Source organism: Helicoverpa zea, chromosome 7, assembly GCF_022581195.2.
Source record: "Helicoverpa zea isolate HzStark_Cry1AcR chromosome 7, ilHelZeax1.1, whole genome shotgun sequence".
In the NCBI taxonomy this organism is placed as follows: domain Eukaryota; kingdom Metazoa; phylum Arthropoda; class Insecta; order Lepidoptera; family Noctuidae; genus Helicoverpa; species Helicoverpa zea.
Window position 1 is genome coordinate 12585061 of NC_061458.1, and position 12273 is coordinate 12597333.

Consider the following 12273-nt stretch of genomic DNA (forward strand, 5'->3'; position numbering starts at 1 on the left):
AATTGCGTCAAACGGGCTAACCCGCTAAAAATAAGGGAATTGTTTGCATTCCTGAAATGTAGACAGAAACAGGAATAATGCCTTCTTGGAAAGGATTTTATGGATTTTAATAGGATGTTCTATCTTAAACATCTCGCCAAAACCTATGTCTGTTAAAAACTCACAAAATATGTAAGTAGGTAAGAACTACCCACTGCCAAACACGAGGAATCAAATGGCTGACTTTGAAAGGTGTTATAACTAAAAATACTAAAAAATAACTTTGACGCACTCTAGTAGATGAACGCGAACGTAATTACGTCAGTGATATAATTTAAAAGTTCTATGCAATCTATTTTCTAAATCCCCTCCGGGACACTGATAATAAAACTGCATTATTTTAATGTAACTATCTGTGCTACAAATCCTATGTACCGTTTCACCAAATACCAACGCCTTAAAAAATTAAGCAGCCATAACGATCAACATTTCGGGCTAGCAAAAAATCTAGGCACAACATACCGTACTTTCTTTACAAGCTAGAATATTTGTACGTGACAGGAAAGTGTGGCCTCAAATAGCTTGGCTTTATTGCTTATACGTTGTTATTGCTTTTGTATTAGGAAGTACCACCCTGACTCTAACGGATGGTCAGGTTAACCTATAGTGACTGTCGATTTAGAGTTATAGAATACCTAGTACCTGTTTTTTGCAGATCCATAAGTTTCCGGAAGTATCTACTTCCCGAACCGACCTGGCGGGCCCCTATGTACCTATACCTTCTGTAGGTGTATAGGTGCCCGCCGGGGCTACGGGATGGTTCTAAAGAGTTACCGCAGCCCTACATAAAAAGCCTACGAAGGAACACGATGGATTTTTAGGCAGTAAAAGCCTGACACCGCTGTTAACCCATTTTTGCATCCGATAAAAAAAGAGATACATAGATTATAACTTGTTTGTACCGGAACGTAGGTGAAACCACATGTGACAGCTAGTAGATATGTTTCTGACCTACTTACAAAGGTTTTCATCATTGAACATTGCACACGATAGGTGCTTTTTGCCACTCTTTGTGGGCGGAGCTGGAAATACCAGGCTTTGATTCACTAAATTCTATGTAGGTACCTATTTACTCATTTGGAGTTACCAAAATTTGATTAGGTACGCTACATTATAAAATAATACATAATTATAAAGACGGATAAACACAAGGAAATAAACAATTGTAGATACTTAACTACAGCATTATATATAACCAGTAAGTCTGACACCAGTCTAACTATGGGGTTGCCCGGGTAACTGGGTTGAGGAGGTCAGGCAGGGCAGTCGCTTCTTGTAAAGCACTGGTACTCAGCTACATCCGGTTAGACTTGCAGCCGACCCCAACATAGTTGGGAAAAAGGCTTGGAGGATGATGATGAGATAACTACCGCATTTACCCAGACAAATAATGCAATCAATTCAATAAATTACCTACATTGCAATCGCTGTCATTTAACATCCTTGACAGTCGTTACGGGTAGTCAGAAGCCAGTAGGTCTAACACCAGTCTTACTAAGAAGTATTGGGTAGCCCGGGTAACTGGGTTGAGGAGCACAGAGAGGCAGTCGCTCCTTGTAAAACACTGGTACTCAGCTGCATCCCGTTAGACTGGAAGCCGACCCCAAGACAAAGTTAGAAGAAGGCTCAGGAGATGATGATGATGAAATTGCTCCGAACTATCTAAGGATACGTAAATTCTATTGAATAGTTATAATAATTTTAGAATCCCTAGATGCTGCCATTGTTATTGATGAGGGCCTTAAAAACAAATCCGGCTAGTTCAATTCTGTAGAGCTTACTTATATTTGTAAGTTCATTGTAATTCAGGCGGTTGGTCATCTCTGTTGTATATTGCTATTAACAACGAAGTTAATATTTCTACGGTAACTGTACAATTATGTCGGTTAGAAATGAATAGATAGGAGCTTTATATACTTTAGCGTAGTATTTTCCGAGATGCAACCTTGTAAATATTTATTATTGTGGCTGGTAAGTAAGTTATTTATTGCGCATTTTCCCTTTAATAACTATTGTAAAACTTTATAACACCCACATTAAAATGTAATAAAATTCACAGTTAACCACTTCCAATTCTTATAATATGGAAAAAACATCATGGTATGAAAATAAACTTCATCTTCTGCGTTTATTTGAGTAGGTACCATTATTTTACAGGGAGCGATTGCCTATCTGATCTCCCCAACCCAGTTACTTTGGCAACGAAATGTAAAACTGGTTGTCAGACTTTCTGGCTCCTAACTACCCGTAACGACTGCCAAAGATGTTCAAATGACAACCGGGACCAACAAATGAACATGCTTTTCGAAACACGTGCATTCAAAAATGTATCAACATAATTTTAATATACAAATACTAGAAACTAGTAACAGTTAATTAACATGCATTTTTTTCTGTGAACAAACACGTTTTATTTTGCAACAACTATGTTGCATTCGATAACAGTAGTGATAGGAACAAAGCCGGCGAACTTATCTAAAACAAGGAAAGTTATTTATACTCCCAGTGCGGATATAATAACGTCGTATGTTTTAATATATTGCGACAGTGAAGTATTCGTTAGCATTTCATTCTCGGAATTTAAGGATGTTTGATGGTTTGAATCATTGTCTAACTAGGCATTGCACAGCCAAAGCCAAAAATATATATCTGAAAAATACTAGCTCGTGCCAGCGGTTTCACCAGCATCCTGTGGGAACCTCGGCACGAACCCGGATAAAAAGTAGCCTATAGCCTTCCTCGATAAATGGGCTATCTAATGCTGAAAGAATTTTTGGACCAGTAGTTCCTGAGATTAGCGCTTTCAAACAAACAAACAAACTCTTCAGCTTTATAATATTAGTATAGATAGGTAGACCTGTTACAGGTGCTTAAGAAACGTCAAGCTAGTTGTGCGGTTCCGAAAAGGGGGTCTTATGGAGAAGAACCGGCAAGAAACTCCATAGACACTCTTTTAAAAAAAGAAGTGCTTACAATATTTTAAGGGTTGACCCTGAGAAAGTTATACAATGTAAGTTGAACTAGATGAGAAAATGAAACTTCAAACCTGAAACTTCAAATATTTATTGCAATCATGAGTGTTACATAGGTGTTCTAGAATTTAGCGGTACATACATGATAGGTACCCTGTTAGGGCGCAGCAATACAATTTTAATATACAAACTGAATTTGTAATAACTAGGTATCCATATTTATTTATATGTATTATTATATTCATATATACCTTTATTATTATATTATCTTTAATACTATTTATATACTATTTACTTTAACATATTATAATAAAATTATTTTTTATATTGTACACTGTCTTACTGTTTAGTTCTGTCCTCGAAAACCTCTTTTATACTGTAATAACATTTGTGGGTTAAGTATTTTTTTAATTTATTCTATAATGTATTAAAGCTTTATACAAACTAAGTAAAGTAAAGTATGACCAACTAAACCAAGTTATATAAAGCAAAAAAAATATATAATAATAACATGATTATAGCAAAACATTACTGAGAACAAAGATATTCCCAGACAGCCTGCCAGTCGCCAGGGAAGCCACTCGTGCAATGTAGGACTAACGCCATACATCCTTGTCGTCAATATAGTCCTTGATTTTATAGTATGCTCTCTTAATTAGAGTAGACTTGACGACATTCTTGAAATTTTTATCAGTAAGGTCTGTTACACATTTAGGTAGTTTATTGTAAAAGCGAACACTATTCCCTAAAAAATCGGTAAAAAAAACTTTTAAGTTAAACGGTTTTATCTTATGTGTACTGAAAACTAGAAAATAAAAAAATAGTTACTTACCTGTCAACCTACGTAGGTGGTCCCGGTCATATTAGACTAAAATAAAAACGTGGGGCCCATTAACTATTGCTGTAGTACTTTCTTCTAGAGGTATAATAGGTGTGGATTGCATCGACTTACTATAATCGTAACTGGAGATTTTGACAATCAATAATCAGCCGTAGCGGCTTCACCAGCGAACGCCGAGCTCATGATCTACCAAAGTATAACGATATGCTTTGCCATAGGTAGGATTTCACAGGGGCCCCACGTTTTTATTTTAGTTTAATATGACCGGGACCACCTACGTAGGTTGACAGGTAAGTAACTATTTTTTTATTTTCTAGTTTTCAGTACACATAAGATAAAACCGTTTAACTTAAAAGTTTTTTTTACCGATTTTTTATTTTCTAGTTTTTAGTATTTAATGAAAATGCCTACCGAATATTCCTCATTCTATCTAATTCATTTAGTGCATCATTATTACACGGTCTCTTACCTGAAAATTTATTACAATCCAATTCCTCAATACATAGCCCTTCCAGATACTTTTTTTTGTAACGACCCCAAAAATCATCACATGACCTCTCCTGCTGTGGGTCAGCAGCGGTGAGGGAGTGCCAGACTCTTGACTAAAAATCGTTTTGTTCCGTCGTAGGCCTTTTATGTACCAGGGCCGCGGTAACTCTTTCGAACAATCTCGCAGCCCAGGCAGGCCTTGGCCCTGTTGGGCTCCGCTGGAGTTACTGACAGTTTTCTACTTGTGAAGCCCTTTCATTTGATACCCATATTGGTGGGATTGATAAAAAATTGTTATCAGGCATTTGGTAGCGGCGGCCATCTTAGATTTCAATTTTGCATAGTAAATTGTATTCTACTTGTTGAGACCTTTCATTTGATACCCATGTTGATGGGATTTATAATACCTAAGTTATCCGCCATTTTGTAGAGGCCGCCATCTTGGATTTTAATTTTATATAGTACATTGTATTCTACTGGTTGAGAACTTTCATTTGATACCCATATTGATGAGATTGATAAAACCTACGTTGTCCGCCATTTTGTAGCGGCCGCCATCTTGGATTTCAATTTTTTATAGTATATTGTATTCTGCTTGTTGAGCCCTTTCATTTGATACCCATATTGATGGGATTGATAAAATCTACGTTATCCGCCATTTTGTGCCGGCGGCCATATTGGATTTACAATGTTATTGATATTACTATATTGTATTGTCATCGGAATTAAAGGTGTATACAAAATTTCAGATTAATCGGTTGACAGGAAGAGGGTGAAATTTGAATTACTAAATTTGACCCAAGAATAAATAAAACAAACGGGGTGAGCTAAATAAAACCGTTTAAAAACAAACAGGGTGAGCTAAATAAAACCGTTTAAAAAACCGTTTAATAAAAAAACGATTTGTTTGTTTTGCTTAATGTTAATTTTGGGACGACTATTTTATGCTTATTTAATTTTCTAGCATTTATATTGTGAATGTCAAATGCAAATTTTTTCGTACAAACGATGTTTTTAAGAATATAGAGAGAAGGCAACGTAAGAATATTGATTTCTTTTAAAAACTCTCCGTGATTCGCGAGGTCCCATATTTTATATATAGCTCGAATTGCCCGTTTCTGAAGTATGAAAACAGATTCTACGACAGCCGCTGCCCCCCACAGCAAGAAAGTAGGCGAAATATACAAGCCTAGCCTTTGCTACATCCGTAAGTTGCCTTATTTTTCTTACTGCAAAAGAAGCAGAACTAAGTTTAGCCGACAAGGCGGTAATGTGGGCACGGCATTGTATGTTGAATATATGTTGAATCTAAGGTTATGCCCAAGATAACGGTTTCTTTAATTACATCTAGTTTATTGCCCTCAAGCGTGATGTTGAGTTCAGCTTGGGCTACATTGGGTAAAGCGAATTTTGTACATTTTGTTTTTAGTCATAGATTATTAGCGGCAAACCATTTTGAAAGAGTAGCCAGGCAATCATCTACATGGGCATGGCTAGATTCTTTTCTATTAATTTTAAAAATAAGGGAAGTATCATCAGCAAATAGAATTACGTTTGCCATGTCAGACATGTACAGGAGATCATTAATATATGCGAGAAACAAAATGGGGCCCAGTATTGAACCTTGAGGCACGCCCATTTCAACTAATGACCCTGAAGATATTGATCCGTTTATGTCTACTTTTTGCCGTCTGTCTGACAAATAGGATAATACAATTAACTGTCTTATTAACTTACCATTACCATTACGAAATTCGAGGTTTACCTCGTTGTTGGTTGTTTAGTTTACAAATAAGCACCTTGAGATCCACGTAGGTAATCAAACGCCTTGGAAAGATCACAGAATACGCCTAAAGCTTCCTGTGAGTTCTCCCAGACTTCCAGGATTTGAGTCACTAGCCTGACACCTGCGTCCGTAGTACCTCTACCCTTCGAGTTAAATGACGAATGACTTTTAACATGTCTGTATCAGAGTATTTTTAGTATGTTTAGTATATTTTGAGTATTTTTAGGTATCGATATCGGTTTTTTTTAATTAAATCCATATTAACATTTTATATTTACATTTGCGTAAAAATATTCTATATCAAACCTAAAACTAAAAAAAATCGATATTCTTATTTATAATACCACATCTCTACCTGTTGCCGTTATGCTGCATAAAAACCACGTTTGTTGTATGGGAGCCCCCCAAAATATTTATTTTATTCCGATTTTCAGTATTTGTTGTTATGAAAAAAATGAAAAAATATTTATTAACCAACAAAATTGTTGTAGCGGCAACAGAAATACATCATCTGTGAAAATTTAACTATCATGGATAAGATCATATTAAGGAACCCTAAAAACTAAAACAAAAAGGCATGAAAAAAACGTCCCCATCGCTGTCGACTGGGAGCGTGCCCAAGAGGCTGGTAGCATTACCTCGTTGAATAGCCATGGTGATCCTTTGACCGAGTTGATGGCCAGCCTTTTGGTTCCCTGAAGTCTTGGGTCACCGGGCGGTGGTGTGTTGGTTGCTCATACGACGAGTTCGGGCGGCGATTCCCTGCCGTTGCCCGCCTCCATGCACCTCGCCTCTGCCCCCCCCTGCTCGCCGGATAACGCGGGCGGTGTTGGTCCCAGTTTTCTTGGTATGGTTTATGAGAGCTAGAAGCTGGAACCTTGGTGGGTTTTTTTATGGTAAAGCCCTCCTTTTCAATGGTTTTTGCAGCTTTAATCTTTTCGGACAAGGACGATCCAAATAGAAATTCGTCTCGCTCCGAGTTAATAATGAAGTTTGAAAAGGCTTTGTCCAGCCTAGGAATGATTAATTCCACTCGTGCCTGTGTTGCTAAGAAGTGTGAGTCACACAATAAGCGGCAACCATTGCTGAAATGTTTTATAGCCTGAGCCTTGTTGTCGTTCTCCAAGAGTATACCAATGCCTCTACTGACGGCAGTGATGCTGGCACCTAGCTGTTGTTGAGACACGATAAGTGTCTTATCACGATTTCGAATCATATCCGATACTGCTGCCGAAATTTCAGCATTTAGTTTTGGTGCTTCCAGGAGCTTACAGTTATCTGGTACAAGGTACTCTTTCAATAGCTTGTCTTTATACTCTTTTGGCATCCCTTTCTTTAGCAAAGGTTGCCATAATTGTGATAAATTGCAGTGGATGCTTTCGCCATAATCGGGTAAGTCGGGCGTAGTTTCACATTCACCTAATGCCGACAGTAAATCCGGATCTAATCCGGGTACTACGTACCCAGTGGAGTTATCTCGAGGGCGCGATACCGCCGCAGTATCGTCAAGGGTATCTCTAAATTCCACTACCCCGTCTTGTGGTATCATGTCCTTTGACATGGATTTTGAAACCATGGTGGTTTCCTTCTCTACTACTTGAGCCGTATCCGAATGATCGTTACCTAAAATTATAATTTTCAATTATGATTATGAACATAAATAATTATCTGAAGATATTTTTTTTTGTTATGTGGGTATAAGTAGTGTAATATACCTAATATCCCAGGCCCCCCAGCCCTTACTTATTTTCTTAAGGACGTAATGTACAGGATAGGCTACTATTAGTGTGTTTACTGTGTTTTGTCCACCTACACTTACCTGCTAGCTTAGACCGACACGGCCAATTCTTAGATACCAAGTGCTGGGTTCGGAAAAATAGTACCTACTAACTTGACTCACAGTCTGAGGTCTGATTTTTAGGGTTCCGTAGCCAAAATGGCAAAAACGGAACCCTTATAGTTTCGTCATGTCCGTCTGTCCGTCTGTCCGTCTGTCCGTCTGTCACAGCCGATTTACTCGGAAACTATAAGTACTACAGTGATGAAATTTGATGGGAATATGTGTTGTATGAACCGCTACAAAAATATGACACTAAATAGTAAAAAAAAGAATTGGGGGTGGGGCCCCCCATACATGTAACTGAGGGATGAAATTTTTTTTTTCGATGTACATACCCGTGTGGGGTATCAATGGAAAGGTCTTTTAAAATGATATAAAGTTTTCTAAAAAACATTTTTCTTAAAGTGAACGATTTTTGAGATATCAGCTCTCAAAGTCGTAAAAAGTATGTCCCCCCCCCTCTATTTTTATAACTACGGGGTATAAAATTCTTAAAAAAAATAGAGGTGATGCATGCTAATTAACTCTTTCAACGATTTTTGGTTTGATCAAAGTATCTCTTATAGTTTTTGAGATAGGTTGATTTAACTGTAATTTACGGAACCCTTCGTGCACGAGTCCGACTCGCACTTGGCCGGTTTTTACGTATGTTGTAGGGAATATAGTATAAAATTTGAAATAACGTCGATATTTAACGTGTCTGGCAGTGTGGCAGTATTCATTTCAAATTGAACCCCAGGCTACAAGTAAAGTGAGTACCATTTTTACGTACCTGTAGCACCTGAAAATTGGCCTTCGGTCTAAGCTAGCAGATATGTGTACGTTCACTATACACACTAAAACAATCCCATCATATAATGTTTTGTCCATCAGAAAATAAGTAAGGTCTGGCGGCACTGGGATCTTGGGCTATAACATCTGTTTTAGAATGTTCGTATTTTGTGCTTAATTGTCATCGTCGAGGACTCGCAGTCAACCCCGATGCATTATAATTTTAACTTTTTTGTAATTCAGTTTCGACAAATATCAAAGTTCAATTCAATTCAATATTTTATTACACTCCATTACTTATTGACTCGCAGACAATCCCAGAGTTTTTACGAAAATACTTTATTCACTGATCACCATAATAAATAGTAGGCGGTTACTTACCTTCATCTTTTGATGATGATATTTGTACCGGTTCAATTCTTCGAATTTTCCTAGTGTAGTGATCATGTTTTGTTTGGGCGCTTCTTTTCAGCATGTTGCTTCAAGGGCGTGCAAAAGTTACCGCGTACGAAATAGGAATGAGCTAAAAATGTTTGATGTTACCAAGTAAGTAGGAAAACTACGTTGTAATAATCATATCGTAAATGTGCAGCAACGAATTCTAATAGAATACTAGAATGTCCTTCGCAGGTCAACAGTTAATATCCATCTATTTAGCACGGACGCCTCCCACGCTTCGTTTTCCGCCTTGTGGTCACATTAAATGTCAATTAATATTATGCAAACAGCTAATTAATACAACAAAAGTGCATAGAACCTATATATATCTATTTATCTTATTTATAAGAAACTAGCTTCTGCCCGCGGTTTCACCCGCGTCCTGGATGACGACCCGGATGGTGATAAAAAAAATGGCTCTAAACTACCTCCTAGCCAATTTTCAGCTAAATCGGTTCAGCCGTTCTTGAGTTATAAGTGGAGTAACTAACACGACTTTCTTATATAGGTATGAAAAAAACTCTTACTTTTGATCCCAAAACCTTCTCCCGGGTCTAAGTTACCTACCCTCTAATTTTCAGCCAAATCGGTCAAGCCGTTTTCATGTTATGTCGTGACAACGGAAAGCGGGTTTCATTTTTATATATGTATAGATAAAGCTAAAGTTGCCGTCATTTGGTTTTATACCTATTCGATTCTTATGAATTCAATCTGTTTCCTCGCTATAATATAATAATAGCGTATACTTCTTAGAATATAAAAAGTATTTACAGTATAAATACAAAAAGCGCGAGCGTACCAAGCGCGAAATTTGTGTTCTTATGTAGAAAATGGCCCGAGCAGAGCGAGCGCGAAAATTTTTATTAGGACTGAAAGTAGATGAAAGCGCTTCCTCGCTTTATAGCAAGTATAGAGGTACAATACGAACGCAGAATTTTTATTGCGGCCACAATAATACATTTTCTTTTATAATGCATAGGAACCTAGAGAATACATATATTTACTTATACTTATGTATTAATGGTAGCTATGTCATTATACCACGAAACAGTTTAGCTCAATAAATATCCTCCAAAAATATTCGAACCTAAATGCTAAATCTTATTCTATGTAGATTGTATTTAAAATCTTCAGGTGTTTATGTAATTGCAAGGAGAAGTTTTGTAAAATACAGTTGCACTCAAACAAGTGTAATAATTGTATTTCAGTTACTGAATATCTGAAGCATTCAATCAGCGCCATCTTGCGACAACTTAATGAACTACAAAGAAACCGTTAGAGTCGGTTATCCTACTGAAAAATGTTAGGGCGTGTTTGTACCAAGTTCCTTCGGAATGTTCTTAACTGCTCTCTGTGATTTGACAAGGTAAACTAAAAATTGTGAGAAACACGTAGGGATCCAGCAGAATACCAGCTTTCAGGTATTCTACTTGACACATGCTAAGCTGGACTCCCATTTATGCTTATACATATATGCCCATTTATGCTGCATTTTATGTTTTTCTTTTTACCAACATTTTGTTTTCTTTTATTTCTTATTGTGTATCTTTTTGTTTATGCTGGATAAAAGTTTTATCTATCTATCTAGCAAGAACTTCTTTGTCAATTTGTTTTAAACGCACCTTTAGGACTAGGTAACACAAATGCAATGTTTGTTACTCTCGCACAATTTTTGACATTGTTTAGGAAAAATTAAATAAAACAGTTACAAAACCACATAGTAAGCACAAAATAACAGACCTGACTTATTATTATTCATACGATAACAAATAAAACATAGCTCAATTTGGAAGTTGACTTTGCGGAAAAGATTTGCATAATACCTACCTACCTAACTGTAATTTTGAGGGCAATTGTTTTCGTTTTAGAAACAGTAGTTTTGCTTATCCATTATTGTACCATGATTTAGCTAGTAGGAACTTAAAATTGGAGTAAATCCCACGATTGACGTATTTAAAGAAATAATTTCGGTATTATATCAAGTTCCGATCCTTTTTTCAACTATGTTGGATTCGGCTACCAGCCTAATCGGATGTGGCTGATTACCATCAGTGCTTTACAAGGAGCGACTGCCTATTTGACCTCCTCAACCCCGTTACCCGGACAATCCGATACGCCTTGGTTAGTCTGGTTGTCAGAATTACTGCCTTCTGACTACCCGAAATGGCTGCCAAAGATGTTCAATGACAGCCGGGACCTACAGTTTAACATGCCCTGCGAAACACAGTCTTCGAATTATAAGATATACTTAGAAAGTAAATACAAACTTAAAAAGCTGCATTGGTACTCTTCTGACCTGGAATCGAACCCACACACTCATACTTGAGAGATTGGTTCTTCACCCACTAGGCCACCACGACTTTTAAACCATTTATAGTACCTAATCATATATTTTTATTTGAAAAGTAGGTATCATATGGCAAAAGATCCTTTTCAAACCAATATTATGGTTTTGTTTAGATCGAGTTACAACTTTAGTAAAATTACAGAGCACATGTAAGACCGCCATTTTGATACTACTTACGCCATCTATTTGTCAACTTTAAAACTAACTGTAGCCATAAAACAGAACCATATTTAGTAGTCTTACACCCACACAATAGATGGCATTACTAAGCAATTATAAGTATTAATTTCCAGTTTAATCTAATTTCATTTCATTGTCATTATTCTGGTAATATTGGTCTTATTTTATTATAGGGATAATATGAAACAATTTTCTATTTTATACGTGGGTACCACTTGAAAATAACACTTTATTAACGTCAGCGATATAAGTATACCAGTTTTTTTTTTAATTTTCAGAGGTACTTAAGATGTACCAGAACTGGAATGATGTATAACTTATTTTAACTCTATAACTAATAATTTTATTGTATACCTACCTACAGTTTGTTGAAACCCAGTGGAAAATAGTGTGGAATCAGTATTTCCTTATTGCTAGGTATGTTTATTACAGCTAAGTATAGGATATGACTATTAAAATTAATATTTACCTAACAATTAGTCATAGCTTTATGTAAAGACTAGATTAACTCAATAAGTTCTCGTAGTTGAATCCCGTATATTATCCTCTTTTAGCTCTAAAAACATTGTT

General features: G+C 36.6%; 1 protein-coding gene across 1 annotated transcript; it reads right to left on the minus strand.

The window, feature by feature from the left end:
- Nucleotides 1-5501: 5501 nt before the first annotated feature.
- On the minus strand, nt 5502-9337 carry LOC124631757. Its single transcript, XM_047166338.1, has 2 exons — nt 9120-9337; nt 5502-7750 (listed from the first exon to the last, which is right to left on the minus strand). Exons 1-2 carry the CDS (start codon nt 9211-9213, stop codon nt 6762-6764), a joined length of 1083 nt encoding a protein of 360 aa, XP_047022294.1. The 5' UTR covers nt 9214-9337; the 3' UTR covers nt 5502-6761.
- Between the last annotated feature and the right edge of the window lie 2936 nt (nt 9338-12273).